Source organism: Marmota flaviventris, chromosome 8 (assembly GCF_047511675.1).
Source record: "Marmota flaviventris isolate mMarFla1 chromosome 8, mMarFla1.hap1, whole genome shotgun sequence".
NCBI lineage: Eukaryota > Metazoa > Chordata > Mammalia > Rodentia > Sciuridae > Marmota > Marmota flaviventris.
Genome location: NC_092505.1, coordinates 53,834,145 through 53,857,369, shown reverse-complemented (window position 1 = coordinate 53,857,369; position 23,225 = coordinate 53,834,145). Strand labels below are relative to the sequence as shown.

The window sequence follows — 23,225 nt, the reverse complement described above, 5'->3', positions numbered from 1 at the left end:
ATGTATAACTAATTAGAACAAATAAAAGAAAAAAAAAAAAGAATGGTGGCAGCCAGGGGGTGGAGGAGGAGGAATGGGAGTTCTTACTTACATGGTGGCAGAGCTTCTGTTTGGAGGGACAAAACTGTTCTGGAAACAGAAGGTTGTACAATATTGTGAGTGTAATTAATGCCTCTGAGTTGTCCACTTAACATGGCTAAAATGGCAAATTTTATGATACAAGTCTTTTAAAACAATGAACACTTTAATTATTAAATTTTTAACATTTTCTTTTCCAGAAAATCAAAAGAGTAGGATGACATTTCAGTAGTTTTTCTGGAGAACCTCCTTGGCCGCCAAGATGTATGGCGTTAAACTTGTGAGTGGTTTTGCCATATTCAGGAATGGGTGCTGCCAAAGAGAGGAAACAAAAAGTGCATAATTTAGAAGCAAAACATGTTCTTTCAACTAAGGCCTGAAGACTACTTATGAATACAATTGACTTAAACAACCCATATTTTAATACCTGCCCAAACCTCTCATAATCACAACCATAACTTTCATAAATTATTTTGAAAACAGTTGTTTTTAATTGTTCTAAAGATCGACAGTTAAACAGCCCATTAATACACTCACACCAGCACCAAATGGACACAATATTGGATAATACACAAAAACAAAATATCTCGAAATTAAACTTTTACTCCTGGCAGATGAAACCCTAAAATGTAGCAGCTGCCTTATTGGTAGTGATCAATGAACAGTGAAATGAAAACTTTCTGTTGGTTATTCAAAAAGAGTCAATATTTCCCCCAAGTCACATCATTTCCAAATTTACCTCTAGTAATTCCTTGGCTGAACCTCTCTTGTCCACCTCCACTTCAAGACATTTATTCAAGAAGTCCAGGAATGCCGGGGAAACTTTTTGCGTGTTCGCAAGTCCTGGCGCTCCATTGGTGGCAATGAGGTGTAAGGCCTAAAAATAGAACAACATCTGTGACATTCTTTTTATGGGGGGGGGGGTGTGGAATACTGAGGGTTGAACCCAGAGTGGCTTTACCTGTGAGCTACATCCCTAACCCTTCTTTTTAATTTTTGAGATAGGGTCTCACCAAATTATTGAGGCTGGCCTTAAACTTGTGTTCCTCCCTCTTTAGCCTCCCCAGTCACTGGGATTACAGGTGTGCAACCATTGGGTATAGCATTTATGACATTTTTAAGGTAGCTCAACAAGTTATAATGTAATTTATCAAGTTTATGGAACTGTGTGTGTGTGTGTGTGTGTGTGTGTGTGTGTGTGTGGTGTTGGAACCCAGGGCCTTGTGCATGCTGGGAAAGCACTCTACCACTGAACAACATTGCCAGCCCCTCTGAATTCTGCAAAGACAATCACTATAAATACTACAGTGAGTAAAATGAGGTTATCATTATCTCTTCCTGCTTGAATTTTGTATCCTCCCTCCTTCCCTTCCTTTATTGTTTCTTCTCCTCCTCCTCCTGCTTAGACTTCCCTCCTTTCCTTCTTCACTCCTTTCTTTGTCCCCTGCCCTGCCCTTTCTTTGTAGGGATGGTGCAGGATTTGAGCCCAGGAATATGCTAGGCAAATAAGTGCTTTACCACTGAGCTATACACCAGCCCTCTTGTCATTTATTTGCAGACAGGGTATCTCTAAGTTGCCCAGGCAGGCTCCAACTTGAGATCCTCCTGCCTGAGCCTCTCCAGAAGATGAGATTACAGGTGTGTGCCCCCAGGCCTGGCAGCTTCATCTTTTCTGGGTTGAAGTACAAATGCAATACATTTGCTTAAAGAAAACAAAATCAACAACAACAAAAACCCCACCTGGGGTGCATAAAAGTATATAGAAAGATGGTGACAATCCTACGACCCATGTGGACTATCTTGTTAAACCTTCGCAAGCTTTTTAAAAGTCACATTTCAAAACAATTTGGATCTACTGAAACTCTCTTCCTTCAAAAGCTATATGCCAGCTTCATCATTCCTGAGAACTGACCATAAAAACATTCTAATGGCTAAACTGAATGGTGCCTTAATATGGGTATTTTCATAATTTAACCAGTCCCCTTTAGAAAATCTTTGTATTCTTTAATTTTTATTATTACCTTTAAGTTTCTAGAAATGAAATTATTTCTAATAATGGATTTTTTTGTATAACCACAGAGACCCTCGCTGAGTTGCCTGTGAGACAGGAGGAACACTTTAAGGGATCTCACTGACTTTCTTCAAAACAGAAAAGACAAACTGCAAATGCTTTTTCCAAATGCATACTGGATCTTAAAATGTGGATCCTGAAATGTTCCCATGTTGGCCCCTCATTTTCTTGTTATTGATATCTTGCATCACAGTGCAATATACTTACTACAATGATAACTATGTGTATACATATCTATATATTAATACACTTTTGTTGTTTTTTGGCGGTGCTGGGCCTTGAACCCAGGGGACTCATGCATGCTGGGCAAGCACTCTACCACAAATGAACAAATACGGATATACTGACACTTGATATTAGAGTTACTCTTTGTATTGTATTATATAATTCTGTGGGTTTTGAAAAATGAATAATGTCATGTGTCTACCCTTATAACATCATACTGAATACATTCCACTGTGCCTGGCCAACAATTCCAATTTTCCCACATTCTCACCAGCACTGATTATTGTCTGACATTCGGTGTAAAGGGGTGTCCTGTGGTTCTGATTTGGATTTCCTTAATTACTAATGGTATTGGGCCACATATGATAAAGCTTTTTCAGAGGAGTCATCTTGCTTTCCTCTTTTCTGGACCTTGGGGATCAGAGGCTGAAGTTCAAAGTGGATAACCTGGTTTCTATATCCAGGGTACTTAAATGGGTAAGAAAAGTACCTTCACTGTGTAGAGAGAGGCACATACCTAGGAGACTTCAACTATGTAGAAAGGTGAGTCCATGCTTACTTACACCCCAAACAGGAAACCATACAGCGAATAACAAACACCTACACTCTTTAGCTAACACGGTCAGCTCTGTAACTCAGAAGCAGTGTGACTTGTAGATACAAAGTAAGGGCAGAGGTTAGATTTTATCAAGATTTGATCCTAAATTCTTGGCCAATGAACAACACAAGGAAGTTCCAACTACACTTTAAGGGAAAGTATTGTTCTTGCAGTGAAGCTGGTGTTACACTGGTCTTACCTGTATGGGATATTCTTTCATGTATGGAGGCTCTCCTTCCAGCATCTCAATGGCCATGATCCCTAGTGACCAGATGTCGATTTTAGGGCCATAAGCTTTCCCCAGCACCATTTCTGGTGCCATCCAGTAGGGTGTTCCAAGCATGCCAGTGCATGTATTCTGCTCAGGGGTGAGATGAGCACAAAACCCAAAGTTGTCTAAGAAACAAAAACAAAACATCTAGAGTTAATAGCTTCCAGATATGGTTTTGTAAAAGAGTTCACCTCAGATGACATAATTGCATTTGGACTATTTTATTTAAAGAATTTAATAATAAAGTCGTCCAGACTGAGATTAGAATATTTTGGTGATGTTATATACTGCCACTTTTTGCTGCTTCTTCCTACAAAAGAGTGCAAATTATTAGGTGGGCTTTTGTTCTCAATAATACATTTTATCCTAAAAATTTTAGTAAAACTGAAGGAGGTTTATTTAAGAGATCCTTCCATATTAGTGCATTTATCTGCCTCATTTTAAAAACTATAATATATTATGGTGTATTAACACAGCAAATTACCATCTCTTCACTGTTTGATATTGAAGACAGTTTTAGTTTTTCTTTACCATGTTGCATAGAATATCCTTTTACTAATTGTGGTGCTTATATTTAGTAATTCTATAGGAGTGAATACTGAAAAGAGCAACTGTTAGGTAAAATAATATTTACAATAAAAAGGAGTGTTTATAAAAGCCAGGTACCATTCAAGCACCTTGTAAAAATATCTAATCCTCATGATAACCCTATGAAATAGGTAAGTTTAAAAGGTAAGTTTAAAAAATTTGTTCTGGGTAATTTCCTTTTTTAAAATTTTTATTCTTTTTGATGGTGCTTAACTACTGAGCCACATCCCCACGCTTTTCAAATATTTTATTTTGAGACAGGGTCTCACACTAAGTTGCTTTAGGACCTTGCTAAATTGCTGAGGCTGGCTTTGAACTTGTGATCCTCCTGCCTCAGCCTCCAAACCACTGTAGTACAGGTGTGCTCCACTAATCCCAGCCCCAGGTATGCTTACTATTTAAATTATTCCACTAATCCCAGCCCCAGGTATGCTTACTATTTAAATTATTATGACATATATGTTTTTAGTTAATTCACTCTAAGATTATTCATCTAGTAAGTGGCAGAGTCACCACAAAACATGATCCAAAAAGTCTAATTCCATTTTCATATGTCTCCACCAACAATGTATATGATTATCTATTCCCAACTTGCCCACTAAGATAATTTAAAGGTAGAATCTTTTATTTTGATGACATGATTGAGTAACTTTTACAGGATGTACTTTAATAGCTCTGCTTGACTCCTCCAGAGGGCATGGCAGGAAACCAGAGATCACTTTGTTTTGCATGACTCTGCTGTGTCTCCTTCTGAAGAACATTAGAAAAGTAGGATGTCTTCCTTGTCATCCTTGAGGTCAGGGTCATACAGCCCTCTCCTGAAAAGGCTATCCTGAGTAAAACTCAGAGAATGCTGAAGAGTACCATGAGAAAAACTAACAGATGGCGGAAACAAATGCAAATTGATCTCTAAGGCAGCATCCACACTAGCACAGGCCCAGGCACTGCTTCTTAGTCCTTTACATGTTTAACCTCCAAAAAAATCCTGAGATTGGTTCTATTATCTTCCTCAGTGAATAAATGAGAAAAGACACACAAAGAGATTAACTTGCCCAAAATTACTGTGCAAGTAGTGGCACCTCTGCTATTTAAACCCAGTTCAGTTCCCAGCTCATAGTCTTTACCACTAGATTCTAGCCCCCTCTTCCATATTTTAATTTTCAAAAATATTAACAAAGGGTTTTTTTAATTTAAAAGGGAGGAAAGCATAATAGAAAATAAACAATGAATGCTTTTCCTTCACTTGTTACTCACCAAGTTTGACGGATCCTTCCATCCCCAAAAGTATGTTGTCGCTTTTGATGTTGCGGTGAATCACATCATTGGCATGTAAAAACTCCAATGCCTGTAAGCACTGAACACAAGAAGACACGTATCAATGAAACAGTCCTGGAAAGTTCCATTCACTAGCTCACACAGAGTCATTATAGCAGTAGTTGTGGCCTGAGCACTGTTTGTAGTCTTCAGCCAAAGACCCTGCAATACTTAACATTTATAAAGAAAAACATCCCTCATATGCAAAGTTCTGAAGACATAATACCTTAATTAATAAGAAGATACCCTCCCACACTCTGATCTCAACTAGAGGCATTATTAAATAATGTCTTACTAAGCCCTTTTTTTTTCCCCAGTGATTTTTTTTTTAAGACAAGGCTTTTCTATGTTGCCCAGGCTGGCCTCAAACAATCCTCCTGCCTCAGCTTCCTGTGCAGCTAAGACTGCAGACACCTGCCTTGTGCCCAACTCATCCACCACTGATTATTTTCCTTTTCTTTCTTTTTTTTTCTTTTTCAGTGCTGTGAATCAAACCCAGCGCACTATGTATGCTAGGCAAACTGAGCTACATCCCCTGTCTCTACCATGGATTTTTAAAACTTATGGTCTCTTATAAAATGAAGGATATGTCCATATAATATCTAGGCCTTTTCAGGTTTAAATGCCTAGTAGTACACAGCACTTGGTAAATGAGCCTAAATTCTTTAGAAATTATTTCCACAGTAGAGGATAAACTTGTGGTTATTTGCACTTGAAACCTAAGGTACTCAGAAGTCTCATCATTGTGAGCCACTAAGAGAAGCAGGCAAGATGGAGGGTGGTCTGGTTGCATTGAGGGGGGTCGTCAATATAATGTTCTGTCCTCTTCATTTCTTCTCTGGTAGATTTTAGGTCAAGCTATCTCCACAGCCTGACACCAACCAGGAAAATATATGGCTAGGGGTAGAGTTCAGTGTAAAGCCCAGCATGTTTGAGGTCCTAGGTCTGATCCCCAGAGCCGAAACAAAGAAACAAAATAACCACCACAATTAAAAACAAATAAATAAAATAATGTTATTGTGTCCATCTACAATTAAAAATATTTTTTTAAAGTGAAGATAAATTACCCCCTTCCTTAAATACTAGAATAAAGTGAGATTTAAAAAATTCTTTGCCCCATGGTTTTTGAATACAAAATTCACTTGGGAAAAGTGAGTTGTATTTTTATTCTCATTCCCATCAGAGTAGAACAACAAAGTCTGTACATTATTTGTAACTAGTAAAAATACCATTCCAAATATTGTACTATTATACAAAGAAAAACCATATAAATGGTATTTTCATGTTATATTTTCCAGACATTTAATCAGATTCTTGAAAAGAATAAAGCCAGAGAAAAATACTTATACAAAAAGTAGAAATAAACTAGTCACAAGTTAAAATTTTGGGCACATAAAAGAAACCCCAAGTGAATGCAGTTAGAACAACTCCTAAAGTAGACTTTATATCAACTATGAAAAAATTGAGAAAAACAAAGTATTAATGGATAAATTCTTAAGTTTTAATTAGTTTTTTAAGTAACCAAATATACTCTGTTAAGAAATATTATATTCACTATGTTTTACACCATAGTCCCTCATAAACTTTAATAATTTTGTCATTTATGACAATGATCCTGTGGCATCAAGACAAAGTAGAATCAGTTTCAGTGACAATAAGCAAATAATTATCCCAAGTCCCCTCTATAGAACAAGTTATGGAGAGACAGATGGAACTTGTTTTGGGCTTATACTTAGGCAATTTGGAAAACTTTACTAGCTTAAGCAAAAAGAAATTCATTAAAAAACATAAAGAAACCACCAGTTCCTTCACCTTCCGTGAGCTCGATAAAGCCAGAGGCTGACTTACTGATATTAAAGATAAATGTGCCTTGTTTGTCTGTAACAGTTCTAGTTCCCAATTTATTTTGGGAGGGGGGTGCAAGTAGGGGTGGGTGCCAGAAAAGGGACACTGGAGATTTAATCCGGAGAGACTTTACCACTGAGTGACATCTCCAGCCCTTTTTACATTTTAATTTGAGACCCGGTCTCACTAAGTTGCTTAGGGCCTCCCTATATTGCTGAGGTTGGCCTTGAACTTGCAAATCCTCCTGTCTCAGCCTCCTGAGTCAGTGGGATTACAGACATGCACCACCACACCTGGCTGAGTGGTATATTTTTAAAAGCACCCTACTTTGTTCTCAAAAGTGCACTGTCTAGATGATAAACTATTGTGATGGCTATAAGGAGATTGCAGGTGAATTTAGTTCTTCAAAGACCCTAACCAGGCATGCGTGTAACCCCAGCTACACCAGAGGTGGAAGTAGGAGGATCACAAGTTTGAGGCCAAGCTAGGCAACTTTTGAGATTGTCTCTAAATAAATAAATAAGTAAATAGGACTGGAGATGTAGCTCAGTGGTGGAGCACCCCTGGATTCAATCCCCAATTTGGCAAAGGAATAAAAAAGGGCCTAAACCCCATTCCTAAGGTATCCCTACACATGAAGGCCTGAAATGCTCATCTGAGATGAAACAGTATGGGATAACTTGCAGAGGATGTGTACAACCAAAATTCCCTGTGCAGAACAACTTTCCTTTAATTCATCTCTTGCTGACCACACATCACCCTGCTTTATCTCAAAGAAAGCAAACTCACCTCTCTGCACACAGCAGCAATCTGCGCCTCATCCATGCAGGTTTCGGTTACAACATCAGTGAGTGGCCCGCCGTCAAGGTACTCAGTCACTAAAAACAAGTCATCTCCGACCAGGTAACTAGAAACAGAACATACAAAACATACCTTTTATTTTTTTAAACATATGACACTCTTTGTTCAAGAGTTCAAATATTAAGCGTCACATTAATAAAACTACAGAGCTGATAGTTTGAGAGCTAAGAAGAAAACTGGAAAGTTACTATGTAATAGCACAAAAAAGTCCAAGGGCCATTATGATATTCATTATGATTTTTAAGTCATAGTTGGCCCATAATAGTAGTCTCGGTGTATAGTTTGGAGTTTTCCAACCAAAATAACCCTTTCACATAGGGATTATTGGTCTTGTTTTACAGATACAGAGACAGAGGCTTGGAGAGGTTGAAGGAACTCATCTAAGATCACATAGAAAGTGACAGAATCAGCATCTGAAGTCAAGTTCTAATGATTCCAACTCCTATGGCTTATCTTAACCAGCATTCCATGCTGACTTGAAATATTATTTTAAAAAGCAGAGAAATGTACCTAAAAATTTATTTCCATGAATGCAGACCTCCAGACCCCATGATTAGGGCTAAAGTCTCAAAATATATTATCATCTCTCCATCCTAAACAAATTTATATGTGGAAGAAAATCACCTTGTAACCATAATGCAATCACCAGTATCATTTTTTACTAGTCATCTTTCATTCATATATTTGAAAACTTTTTTAAAATATTGAATAATATACTTAATTTTCCATTCCATCTTTTTTTTTAAAAAAAAAAAAAAAACATCAATTGCTAATCTATACTAGCTTTTTATTTTTTGGTGTAGGGTACCAGGGATTAAACTCAGAGGCACTCAATCACTGAGCCACATCTCCAGCCCTATTTTGTATTTTATTTAGAGACAGGGTCTCCTTCAATTGCTTAGTGCCTCACTGTTGTTGTTGAACTCACAATCCTCCTGCCTCAGCCTCCCTAGTCACTGAGATTACAGGTGTGCACCACGGCACTTGGCCTACATGAGCCAAATGATAAACATATACAATTTGCCATGAAGAACAGCATTTGAAATAAAACTGATGCAAATGTTTAAGAATTGTCTGCTGATCAGCTCTGTGGGTTAAGACATGAATCCCATTTGACCATTTCTTAATGTTTTAGCTTCTGTTCATTTGCATGAATATACACATCATCAGCAATGTGCTTCATTTAGATGCCTGCTCTCACTTGCCAAGTAGTATCCTTGTGGCAAAAGCACCTTCTAACTTGGAGTAGGCTAGTTTCACCTCTCCTCTTTCTCTTTTAAGTTTACTTCTCACTATTGACACTTCAAAGTGGCTATCCTTCATGGAACCACCAGACTATAAATTTCCATATTTTTATCCTAATGTTTAAAAGAACTTCAAACGTATTTACCTGTCCAAGAAGTGAATTATGTTGGGGTTCTTTAGTTCTTTCATCACCAAAAGTTCATTAAGGATCAGTTCCTTATGTGAGTGTTTCTTTAAGTCAATCTGTTTAATCATAACCTATAATGGAAACAGAATTGAAAAAAATGGTTTTCCTAGTTCTCTTAGAAAGTAACAAACACCAACCAGTCACTAATTTATAGTAACACATGATATTACATAGTGAGATTATAGCTGACAAAAAATTAATATTTTCACTTGCACACTGACTATGCTCAGTGTTTTATACTACCTGAACCCTAAATATGTTCAGATTTATCTTGAAGTTGATTAACCAACCTAAGATCAGTCCAGTGCCAGGAATTAACCCTCTTTTCACTCCAACCTGGGAAAACATTTTTTTTAAAATATTTGCTTATTTATGACATAATTCCTTCTTTGTTCACCCTCATGTGAGAATGGCTATAAAATTATATAGATTAATTCTTGCAACATATATCCAACTAAAAAGTATATTCCTATTGATTATGCTGAGCTTTATCTAGTTTTTCTCCTAAACAAAAAGCTAATAGAACATCTAGAAGTATGAAAAAGTTGCTACCTTTTTCCCCAGAGCCACATCAATAGCAATAAAAACCGTACCAGAAAACCTAGGGGAAACAAGACACAGTCAGAATTCAGATTTTTAAATCACTGCCATTTATAATAGCCAAGGACTTTACCCTTCTCACGGTTAATTTTTAGATTTAGCATCTTAAAAACAGGAAAAGGAAAGGGAAAAGAGGAGGTAATCTTGTAGCTAAAACTCTGATTTGCAATATTTCAGACCTACAAAAATATAGGGGAAAAGATAAAGAAAAGAGTGAATAACAGACACTCATTCTGACAGCTCCCTGCTTAAGAAACAAACAACTGCACCTGGAAGTTTCTGGTGTGCCCTTGCCTGCAGCGTTCTCCCTCCACCTCAGGGAACCTGCATTGGGTGTTCATCCTGTATTTGATGTGCGACTTTCTAAGTGCTTTCCTATACTTTCAATTATGAAGTTGTTTAGGTATTTCTCCTCAATTTGCTTTTAAAAATTCATCTGACTGGCATGGTGGCACACACCTGTAAAGAGGCTTGAGAAGTAAACTAGTTCAGTGGTGAAGCACCTCTGGGTTCAATCCCCAGGACCACAAATAAACTAATATAATTCACCTGGATTTCTGATACCTATCCACATACATAGGCATGATTCTTATTCACTCATTATTAATTATTCAACATATTATCATGTTCAAAATATTCAGTTGATTTTCAATTTTTTGTTAGCATTAAAATCAGTGCTGAACTGAATTTAGTTGTTAAAAAAGAAATTAAGGATGTTTCCAAAAATTCTCATTCTAAATCCTACTAATTCTCTCTAAGTTCATAGAACATTTTCTAGAGATTAGTAACAATAAAAATTCAAGATGCTCATTTGCTCTAAAGCAATACAGGAAAGAGCTTAGCATAGTTTAAAAACAAATTACTGAACAAAATCAGAGTGGCAGACTCAAAGATCAATACTCAATAATAGGATTCAAAAACATTTTGGGTATTTATTTATTTATTTAGTACTGGGATTGAACCCCAGGGGTACCTTAGCACTGAGCTAACTCCCCAGTCCTTTTTATCTTAGGTTTTAACTAAATTGCTGAGGCTGGCTGAAAACTTGCCATCCTCCTAACTCAGCCTCCTGAGTTGCTGGGATTATAGGTGTGCACCAGCAAGCCCAGATCAATGTGTGGGTTTTTGCTTTGCTTTGCTTTGCTTTGCTTTTGTTTTGCAATGCCAGGGATGGAAGCCAAGACCTCATGTAATTCAGACACATGCTCTACACTGAACTTCATACCCAGCCCCAAGTTAAGAGATTTTATGGCCTATAATCCTGCAATAAAGTTGGCTTTTAAACATGTCATGGGCAACTTTTCCATCTAATAACCCCTTACATCTGTGAGAAATAACATTCAAGAAGAAACAATGATGTAAAGTCATTGTTAACATGTAGGGTTTTTGAACAATTGCATTATGTATTTACACAATAAGGTACCACTCATAGAATATAGTGAGTTCTTATGTTGGTGTGGGGGAGGGAGGAGAGCTTATGTTGAATACCCAGTAAGTAGTGAATATTATAACAATACAATCATAAACACTTACTTTTGTCCAATTTTTTCATATCTTGTATATTTTGTTTTAGGGTCACCGATGCTCACCATAGTTCCTATTTTAAACAAAAACAACATTGAAAGTTCAGTCAAGCATTTTAAAAACAAATTAATTTTACTATCACCATTCCTTTTAATAAACTCTACTGATTTTCAAACACATCAAGTTTCAACAATAAATGGTTCCAAACAAAACACTGAAGAAACTTAAGAAAAGCAAAAGTGTGTTCGAAACAAGAAGACACATACTCTCCATTAGGTTGGGACTCCTAATCAATCACTTTCTCAAACATCATGACATTTCAGAACAATTGAATGTTCTAGTCTGCACATGCTTGAAATCCCAAATAACCAGGAGCTGAGGCAAAAGAATCACAAGCTGGAGACCAGTCTTGGAAACTCAGTGAGACCCTGTCTCCAAACAAAAAAAAAAAATGAAATGGATTGGGGTGTAGCTCAGTGGTAAAGCACCCCTAGGTTCAAAAACAAACAACAACTTGGCAATTCATGGGAAATTCTGCACTCTACTTTTCTTCCTCACTGCATGTATTATACACTAATGATAAATTATGAAACAACTATCAGTAATAATAAATGAATGATAGCCAAATGAATAATCCTAACTGACTTTTCTGACTATTCTAGGATATCTTTTTTCAATATATTTAGGAAATCACCTCCTACTACAGACATTACTCTACTATGGAATAATCATATATCTGTTTTAGCAATGTTCAAAGTAATGACCAAGAAATGGTAAAATTAGGAGGTTGGATATAAAACCCTAGTGTGAATTCTGATGACCAGTAAAGTCAAAATGTAAGAAAATCACATTAAAAATTCACTTACTCAATATAAAAGAAGACAGGGCCATGTCAAGGAAACTCACATAAATAATCTTATGTAGGTAATTCAATCTCAAGTTAGCTACTAAGATTCAAGCCAAGAAGCTAAGGGCATAAAGACAGGGGATGTGATAACTAAAGGTCACAAATGAATAGTCACACCTAAACTAATTTAGTTTATTTTTTAAAGCAGCAGCCCTATATACAAATATCTCTAGGATGTCACAGTTAAAGCAGTTTTATATTGGAAAATACTGAGGAATCCAGAACAAATAAACGTTGAATACGTAAGTGCTTATAACACCCACCTCTAAAGTATTTTTCCTTGAGCTTTTACATCACATTGTTCTTTATAACTATAGTTAGTGGGGGCTTGTAATCAGACATTATTGTTACCTCCTTCCTGGAACTGTTTACATTATTTATAATGCTTGATTCAGGCCACTGATATTAAGTGATTTTAAAGAGACATGGAAAACATGTTTTTCCTTTAAATATATTTTATGACTAAATATTTCTATTTTGAAAAGCTATAGGTCTGGACAAATATATACAAACCTCCTTTGATAAGGTTTCCAACTGTGTCCATGTTCATACCCTTTACATTTGGCTCATAGGAAATAGTATTGCTCCTGAAGGGACTGACTTCACTATCAATGCATAATATATTTCAAATGCAATAACAAAAAAATGAATAATATTTTGCCTTCACTTTTTGGGGGTGGTACTGGCGGTAGAATCCAGGGGCACTTTACCTCTGAGCTATGTGCCCAGCCCTTTATATCTTATTTTGAGACACAGTCTCACTAAGTTACCCAGACTGACCTTGAACTTGAAATCTTCTGCCTCGATCTCCTAAATTGCTGGGATTATAGTCATGTGCCACCATGCCCAGCTCACTACATTTGAACTGAAGCCATTACTTCTATAAGAAACAGTTTTTCTGCCTTAGCTAAAATAAATGGTATATATTTCAATTCAACTGGGTTTTTTTTTTTTTTGCAGTGCTGTGGAAGGCTTGAGGGCCTTACATACACCAGGCAAGTGCTCTGCTACTGAGCTCTATCCCAGACTTGGGGCAAATGTTTTAAGAAATGTTAACTCATAAATAATATGAAAAGTAGATAACATACTTATTTTCGCCACAATCTCCTCATCGGTCCAATTTGTGTTCTTTTTCTGTTTTTTTGAAGACTTGGCACCACTGCTGACAGTCGCGTCACCAAGAGGTGCAGGAAGAGCATCAGATATAGACTGTGTGGAAATATGCAGAGATATGGTTCATGACTGAGATTTGAAAAAAAAATATTTTCAGGTATTCTTACTGGAACACTATTCAGAGAGTTCCTTAATTTTTAACCAAAACTAAGTTATTTTTTCTTGTTGTTCTAAGGAATGCCATGCTTTCAGACTTAGAAAAAAACATGTAGTGAAAAAAATGTGAAACATTTTTCTTTGCCATAGCATGAATGTATTTAAAAGTGTAACTAGCAGCTGGATGCAGCAGTGCATGCCTGTAATCCCAGCAACTGAGAGACTGAGACAGGAGGATTCCAAGTTCAAAACCAGCCTCAACAACTTAGCGAGACCCTGTCTCAAAATAAAAAATAATGAAGAGGGCTGGTAATGTGGCTCAGTGGTTAAGTGTCCCTGGATTCAATCTAAAGGGCCAAAAAAAAAATAAAATATATATATATATATATATATATATATATAACTAGCAAAATAGCAGGCCTATGAATAAAACAACAACGAGTGAACAACAACGAATGCTGGGGAAGAAGCTCAGTGGTCGAGCACCCCTGATTCAATCCTCAGTGCTGGAAAAACAGCAACACTAAGGGCTCCTGCTCTTTGGAAGATGCTATGAAGAAAATGAAATGACAAGCCATGAATTGCAAGAAAAGATTTGCAACACATAGATCTGAATCCAGTATAGAGAACTCCTGAAACTCAATAAGAAAACAACACAGTTTTTTTTTAAATGGACAAAAGATTGGAGCAAACACTTCACCAACAATATACCCATGGCTGATAAGACATGAAATATGCTCAACATTATTAGTCATTAGGAAAATACAGAGTGGAGCCCTAATGAGATACCACTACTCATTTATTAGACAGGCTACAATTTGAAAACAAAAAAGAATAGTAACCAATGACAGTGTCAAATGCTAGTGAGGATGTGGAGCAACTGGAATTCTCATTCATTGCTGGTACAAAATAGAAACAGTACAGCTGTTTTCTAAAACGTCCCACGTGTTTATCTTATGACTCAGCAATGCTACCCTTAACAATTTACCCAACAGAAATGAAAACTTATGTCCACATGTCTATGCATCAATGGTGGTTGTAGCAGCTTTATTTATAACTGCCTGAAACTGGTTGGGCACAGTTCCCCATGACTTTAATGGCTTGAGAGGCTAAGGCAAGAGGGTGGCAAGTTCAAAGCCTCAGAAACTGAGTAACTTAGCAAGGCCGTAAGCAACTTAGTAAGACCCTTTCTCAAAATTTTAAAAATTTTTCAAAAAGAAAACATAAGGGTGCTGGGGGTGGCGGTGGGTGAGGCTGGGATTGTTGCTCAGTGGTAAAGCACCTCTGGGTTCAATCCCTGGTACAAAAACAAAACAAAATAAACCAACAAAAATACTGCCAAAACCTAGGTGCAAAGTAAAAATCCTTCAATTGATGAATGTATAAATAATTCTGTAGGGAAATACAATAGTACACAGAAACAAAAGACAATAAACTACTGATGTGAGCAACTACATAGATGAATCTCAAATGTGTCGTGCTCAGTGAATGAAGCCAGCCTAGAAAGCCCACAACACCATTTATGCATGATTCTGGAAAGAGAAAAACCACAAGGACTCAGGGAGACAAAATGACAACAAGAGATGAAAGGATTTTCCGGTGTAATGAAACTGCTTAACCTTGATCTTGGTGGAGAGCACACAACGTCATTCGTCAAAATCCCTAACTATAGACTAAAAAAGGGTGAATTTTACTGTTTGTAATTACCCCTCAATGAATGACATTTTCACAAAATTTTACCATGGCTCCCAGGTTTCCACTTCTTCCAAAGGAAATTCCATGCTTGGCTTTCTGGGCCTTTCTAATCTTGACCCCCATGGGGTCAACCTCATTGCCTATGTCACCTTGTGCTTGAACTAGGATCCATTTCTTCATCATTCTGTTAACACCCTACTTTCAGATTTCTGTGCCTTTCCGCAACATTGTACCTCTCACAGTCAATGCCCTCCTGTCTGCCTCTCCAAAAGCACACCTAGGACACAGAGAGTGGCATGTTCTCCTCTACAGTGTGGGCTTCGCCAAACTCCCAGTCTCTTCCAGTCGGCTACACCACTCAGGACTGACCCCTCGCTCAGAGTGTTCCTGGTGTCTCCCAGTGTTATTCTGATAGCAGGTTGTTTATCAACACAAGTGCATGATGTACTTACTCACCTCTACACCCATCCCTCAAATAACCGCCACCTAGCACACCCAGCACACAGTAGGCTTTCAATGCAATGCACCCAGGAGGGAGAATGGCCACCAAGCTCCAGGGTATAGAAATATCTGAGCTGCATCTTCAGAGGTGGGTCTGGAAGGACTCATGAGGCACCATCAAGGCCAAGGACAGTGGAGAAAGCCACAAAGTGTCTAATTGAAGAGGTGCAAGATGCCTCCACACAGCCAAGGGCACACGCACTCACCACTTACCTGGTCCTCATAGGGTCGCCTGGCGGTACCCACCGCCACTGCCTTGATGAACAATTGCAGGATGAGTGGGACCAGGAGGGCCCCAGCGGGTACAGCCACGAGGATGCTGTGCACAGGCTAAGAAGGGAAGCCATGGAAGAGCTCCTCCCTGGCCCCGCCTGTCGACCCCACTGCTCCCTCCCTCCCTCCCGCCCCAGCTAGCACCGCCCACCGCTCTCCCTCCCTGGACTGGACAGTTAGTCCACTACACCCAAGGGAAACCTCCCTCCACCACACTGTCCTCCCACCTGTCCCTTTTCAACTTTCATTACCCTACTCTGTGGGCCCCTAGATTCTTAACTCCACAGGCATCCTACCCCGCCCATGTCCCTGACCCCACTGGCCTTCCACCTGTCCTTCACAGGTCCTCCCCAGTGACTTCTCCCTCTAGCCCTGCCCATGTCAGCCCCTCCCCTGTCACCCTGACCCTCCTGGGCTGTTTGCCGCTCCCTCCCCACCACACAAGCTCTTCCCAGTGTGGGCCCTTGGGTGGATACGTCATGATTTTGTCCAAAAACGCCATGTTTCTCCTGCGTATGATGAAAACCACGCAGGTGGCCAGCATGGTACCCAGATAGAGGCACAGGGACACGAGGAGTAGCAGGTAGAGCCGGATGTTTCGGTGCCCCACACAGTTATTCACCCACCTGCAATAGTGGTCGAACTCCTAGGGGAGAGGAGGCAGGTCAGAGGGTCCATCTGGAATGGCCTCCATCACCCCCTAATCCTGAGGCCTCCCCTAACGCAGCCCTCTAGGCCGCCTGCTCTTGACCTTACATAAGGGTTCCCATCTCAGCGAGAACCTGGCATTTCCATGGTTAGAGCACAGTTAGGACCCCATGGCTCATCAGGTCACCTGTCCTGAGTGAGGTCTTTAGAGACAAGACCTGCCTGGTGTCACTTGGACCAGGATATAACAACTCTGGGCCTCCGTTTTCTCAGATACTGGATGAGGATGAAAAAAACACCCTTGCCCTACCGGCCATCTGTACTTGTGAACCCGAGCAGGGTGGGCACATCAGACACATGCACTCAGAACCAGGAAACCCTCCAACTGGGACACCCAGACCAAGACAGGCAATGATCCCCAGGACAGGGCAGCAGTCAGCCTAAAGGGCTGGGGATCTAGTATCAGTAAGCCAGGGGAGGGGACAGTCACTGCCTTTCCTCCCCCTGACTCCACCAGGCTCAGCACAGAGGGGATGCCCTTTGCATATCAGCACCTGTGCAAGCAAGGCCAGCCTCGCTTGCACAGGTGCTGATATGCAAAGGGCATCCCCTCCAGTTTGGCTATTCTTACATCTGCAACAGAACCAGGATGCTTTTTTCAATATCTATTTTATTATTGCCCTTTGCCATATCATGAAGGTCCTGATCAGAGATATGAATGGAAAGTACTCCCTCAAGGGATGGCTAACAGCCCAACTATGTGTCAAATTTATGTTAACAAAGCAATCCAGCCACTTAGAAATCAAAATTCTGAACTACAAATATTTCACTATATGGATGATGTATTATTAGCACACAAAGATAAAAACACATTGCTAGAATGTTATGCCACACTTACAAACTTATTAAAAAATTATAATCTAGAGATAGCAATAGATAAAGTACAATTAAATTTTCCAATTAATTATTTAGGAGTTCTATTATCCTCAACCATGGTCCGTCCACCAAAAATTCAAATACGAGTAGATCAACTCAAATCACTTAATGACTTTCAAAAGTTATTAGGAGACATAAATTGGATAAGGCCTTATTTAGGTATACCAACAGGAGAGTTGGGACCTTTATTTGATATCCTAAAAGGTCCATCAGATCCAAATTCACCCCGAATGTTAACGCCTGAAGCAAGAAAGGCATTAAAAATCATTGAAACATATATGGAAAATATGCATTTGGATAGAATTGATATAAGTTTGCCTTTATTATTTATTGTACTACCAACAAAAAATATTCCTACAGGAGTATTTTGGCAAGAAGGTCCATTATTATGGATACATTTATCTTATTCTCCTAACACTATTCTTACTAGGTATCCTGAGGCTGTAGGACAATTAATACTCAAAGGAATAAAAGCAGCAAAGGGAGTGTTTGGAATTTCTCCCAATAAAATTATTACTCCATATACTATGAATCAAATTGATGAGTTAGCTAATGAGTTAAATACTTGGGCAATAATCATGTGCAAATCTAATGTTTCATTTGATAACCACTTACCATCTAATCCTTTATTGTCTTTTTGGTCATTGCATCCTGTAATTTTTCCAAAAATGACAAGAAAAACACCTATCATGAATGCTCCAAATATATTCACTGATGGGTCAAATAATGGTACAGCAGCAGTAGTTACCCCTGATCAAACTTTTACATTTTTAGTACCCAAACAATCAGCTCAAAAGGTAGAGCTTAATGCAGTTTTACAAGCTTTTGTGATGTTTAAAGATTCTGTATTTAATTTATTTTCTGATAGTCAGTATGTAGTTAATGCTATAGTATCTCTTGAAGATGCTGGTAGGATTTCCCCTTCTTCTACTGTTTTCTCTTTGCTTTCCACTATACAAAGTCTAATCTGGGACAGAAAAGATCCATTCTTTATAGGACATATCAGGGCACATACAGGATTGCCTGGAGCCCTTAGTTTGGGCAATGATTTAGCAGATAAAACTACACATGACATACATATTTTCTCTACACTAGAAGAAGCTATCAATTTTCATAAAAAGTTCCATGTCAATGCTAATACTTTACAAAAGCGTTTTAAAATAACTAAGGAACAAGCTAGACAAATAATAAAACAATGTCAAAATTGTGTGACCTTTTTACCACAAGTTAATCTTGGAGTCAATCCTAGAGGATTGATACCTAACCATATTTGGCAGATGGACGTCACACACTTGCCAGAATTTGGAAAATTAAAATATTTGCATGTTACAGTTGATACTTCTTCTGGATTTTTGATGGGCTCCCTTCATGCCGGAGAAAAAACTAAAGATGTTATAGCTCATTGCTTACAAAATTTTGCCACTGTGGGTGTTCCAAAACAGTTAAAAACAGATAATGCCCCTGGTTATACTTCTACCTCTTTTAAACAATTTTGCTCAACATTTGGCATTACTCATATAACAGGAATCCCATACAATCCACAGGGACAAGGCATAGTTGAAAGAGCTCATCAAACTATTAAAATGTACTTATTAAAGCAAAAAGAAGGAATTGGGAAGGGGTATATATTCCCCAAAGATAAACTTAAAATAACCCTTTTTACTCTAAACTTTTTAAATTTGGATTCATCAGGACTTAGTGCTGCGGAAAGGCATATGTGTCCAAAAAATGTACATAAGCCCAAGGTACTTTGGAAGGATATTCTAACAGGACAATGGAAAGGTCCTGACCCAGTAATTGTCTGGAGTCGGGGGTCTGTTTGTGTGTTTCCACAGGGAGAACAGCAGCCGATTTGGATTCCAGAGAGATTAACCAAAGTCCTGACCCAGTGATTGTCTGGAGTCGGGGGTCTGTTTATGTGTTTCCACAGGGAGAACAGCAGCCGATTTGGATTCCAGAAAGATTAACTATAGCGATTTCTACAGACCAAAAAGAAGATGATTTGGCTCAAATCCATAACAACTGGTGTTGTATGTATTATGTTATGTGTGCACACTTGTGTTTTGTGTTATATGTTTGAATGTCCATATATCATATATGATGAGCGCTCATGATAAAATGGATCCAAATATTTTTTTTTCACGTGATTTATATGGTTTAATTTATATTGGGTAAACAACTGTTGAGGATTGTTTTAATATGTAAACAAAAAAGAAGGTTAACAGATCTGTTTGTTTACTTTCACCTTTCCTTTTCATTATATTTAATAATTCTCTTAAAGATAATGTAAATTGTTAAGAAAATTGTTTTCTTTTAGTGCCTTCTGTAATGTTACATAATTTTTTCTTTAGCCATTATTGCCAGAATTCCTATCTTCATCCCAGTGCCGGTGAAGACAATGTAAATTGTTAAGAAAATTGTTTTCTTTTAGTGCCTTCTGTAATGTTACATAATTTTTTCTTTAGCCATTATTGCTAGAATTCCTATCTTCATCCCAGTGCTGGTGAAGTCAAAGATAAAACCAATCTACAGCTTCTACAATAGCCATCACTGAACTGCTTGCAGAACTTGCCTGGACACATTATGAGCTCACCTGTATGCATTGTGAACTATCTGTTGGTGCAGCGACTTGTGGTAGTGTTGGGGTATTTTTGCTGATGATGTCACCGGTGGTACAATTTTTCAAAGGAGCCCTCAATTGGCTTAATGTCATGGCATTTTGCATCCTCCTCTACTAGTGATGGTCTAAAATTTGGGGGCCAACAGAGGTGAGGCAAAGAACCTCACCCCCCCACTGGTGCAAAGGCCTATCCACAAGTATGGCTGTATGCTGGACCGGTAGTCAGTGACGGGTATGATCCAATTGCAGTGGTACCAACCTAAGACAGGAGGCTGACGCCTAGAGGTCAGTTCATCCGATGACGGGTAAGGACCATATGTTGAATTGGACTGCCTAACAGGCACGGTCCCTAAGCCACATGCTTGTTGTTTAAACAGAGAGGGGGAGATGTTGAGAGCCACAGCCGAAGGGGCCCCAGCAAACTTCCAGCTGCCAGCAATCCAGCTGCCGGCTGATGATTGGCTCACAGCGGCCCCAGCAACATCTAGCTGATTGGCTCCTCGGCCCCAGCAACATCTAGCTGATTGGCTCCTCTGCGGTGATGCTCATTGGACTGTTTCCCTGCCCTTTCAGACCACGGAGCTGCTCATTGGGGGACTTTTTTGGCTCCGCCCACGTGACCCAGCCAATCGGCCTCAAGAGCAGGAGGATTGTGGGAGGTGGAGAGAAGCTTGTGGGGGGAGAGAGAGGCGTGTGGAAAGCCGATGGTGGCAGTTGAGGCTCTGAGGGGTTTTTCCTGAGAGGCTGTTGGTTTGGCGTGTTTTGTTCTAAAAATAAAGTTAGTTTCTTTTGACAAGTGGCTCCTGATTGTGCCCAGCCAGGCTGCGGCACACTCAGAACCAGGAAACCCTCCAACTGGGACACCCAGACCAAGACAGGCAATGATCCCCAGGACAGGGCAGCAGTCAGCCTAAAGGGCTGGGGATCTAGTATCAGTAAGCCAGGGGAGGGGACAGTCACTGCCTTTCCTCCCCCTGACTCCACCAGGCTCAGCACAGAGGGGATGCCCTTTGCATATCAGCACCTGTGCAAGCAAGGCCAGCCTCGCTGGACAGGTGTAGAACTGGAGGCAATAACAGATGCAAGTGACCCTGAGTGGCAGAGAGCCACTTGAAGCACTCTGGGAACATGGTCTGATACCCCCACCTGGCCCACTCATGATGTGAGGTTCCTGGTCCTGGCCAGGTGCCTGGAGATAGGTTGGTGAGTGGACAGGGAGGAGGAGCACTCACCTCCACACAGATGTCACACCTTTTGCAGTGGAAGGTTCGGGGCAGGCAGTGAAAATAACAGGTGGGACACCACGGCATGTGGTATAACCTGCCATTCACTCGTGCCATGTAGGGAGCCTCAGGGTCCTGCTCGAAGGCACCTGGCAGGGGGAGAGGTGTGGGCAGTGGAGGAGGCCCTTGTATCACTCTGATGCTCGGGGCAGCCCCATAGCATCACTGGGCATCAAGAAGGTGGGGAGGAGGAGGGCAGGGGAACCCCGGTCCCTGTTGAGCAAGCTGACCACTCAGATGGGCGGCAGTCAGAGAGAAGGGCTGTCCAGCCACAGGAGCTCTACATGGAGCTCCCCCTTTGGAATAGTGATCAGTGCTTGGAGTCGGGTGTGAAATGGGAAGGAGGAAGGGTGAACTGTGTGGTTGGAAGAGCCTGCTGCCTCTCTTGCCCGGTCCTCCCTTCTAAAGCAACTGCAAAACCTCCAGGATTCTGTTTTTCACACTTCAGTGGCTTGGGAAATGAAGTGCCAGGGCCCAAGTAATAAGGACAGGGTAAGAGGGGATCCTGAGGCCACAGGTGGGGTCAGCCCTTTACAAATGACCTCTGTAGGCACCAGCCTTGGGGTGCCACCTCCCTCTCCCAGGAGTCTGAGGCCTTACCTCTGTGTAAGGTGCCTGGGTCCGAAAAATTCATGCCAATGAGGCTGTACAAACTCAGGAGGCAGAGAAGTCCGGAGACCACTGGGTAGGCCCACTCTCCATCTTGCGCCAGTGCTCGGGCTCTGAAACCAGAGCCAGACTCAGTTCTAGTCGGGGGCAACCCGGAGCCCCCATGAGGCCCAGCTTACCTGAGGTCAGACCCACACACCTTAAGGACAGATCTGAATATCCAGGCTAGAGACAGACCCCATTCCCTCCACCAAATGTCACCAGTATTACCAGCCTCCCACAGTCCCCCCAAAGCCTCAGGCTCCCCACATCTCTGTGCTTCCCACTAAATATCCTCCTTCCCCTCCTGGCCTCCCTCCACCTCCCTGCCTCTGCACTCTCACTGTCTATTTCCCTTCTGTCTCTTGGTGAGAACCCGACAGCTGGCCCGGAGACTCACGGAAACGTAAAGAACACAGCACTTAGAGAGACCAGGGCTGCCACTGTGAAACAAGCCCAAAGGCTTGAGAATAGCCAGGATCTGGCTGGGGGTGGGGGTGGGGACAATAAATCGTTTGATGCAGTCATGCTGCGATGCCTGCTCTCAAACAAATGAGAGCCAACCGCTCCTTCTCCTGGGTTGGCACCCAGAGTACCATGACTACAAGTGTGACATCAGAGAGGTTCCGGAATGGGGGCTCTGGCTGCTTCCTGTGCCCACTGATATCAACCTTCCCCTGCCCTCACATACACACTTATAGACGGGGACATCCTGCTCTTACAATGTGGCTTTGTTGGAGCTTGTGAGGATGGATGTAGTTTATCCCCCAAAGGTTCATAGGCTGGAGGCTAGGTCCTCGGTGCGGCAGTGTTGAGGGGGTAGAACCTGCAAGAGGTGGGGCCTAGTGGGAGGTAATTTGGCCACTGGGGATGAAGCCCTTGGAAGGGAGTAATGAACTTCTCATGGGTCCCTGTTAGTTCCTGTGAGAGGGGGTGTTATAAAGAGAACAAGACTCATCCTCCCCACTTTCTGGCCATTCAGTCTCTACCCCTTGCATGTCCTCCCACCATGATGCCATTCACCATGTTGTGATCACT

General features: G+C 40.4%; 1 protein-coding gene across 1 annotated transcript; it reads right to left on the bottom strand.

Annotated features, from left to right (window-relative positions):
- Positions 1–225: 225 nt before the first annotated feature.
- Positions 226–22,173, bottom strand: LOC114093318 (serine/threonine-protein kinase PAK 2-like). Its single transcript, XM_071614898.1, has 13 exons — positions 22,140–22,173; positions 21,489–21,628; positions 16,459–16,698; positions 15,993–16,109; positions 13,403–13,523; positions 11,417–11,480; positions 9,836–9,884; positions 9,242–9,354; positions 7,780–7,897; positions 5,086–5,185; positions 3,172–3,368; positions 818–955; positions 226–390 (listed from the first exon to the last, which is right to left on the bottom strand). The coding sequence occupies exons 1-13, from the start codon at positions 22,171–22,173 to the stop codon at positions 304–306; spliced, it is 1,518 nt and encodes a 505-aa protein (XP_071470999.1). The 3' UTR covers positions 226–303.
- Positions 22,174–23,225: the final 1,052 nt, after the last annotated feature.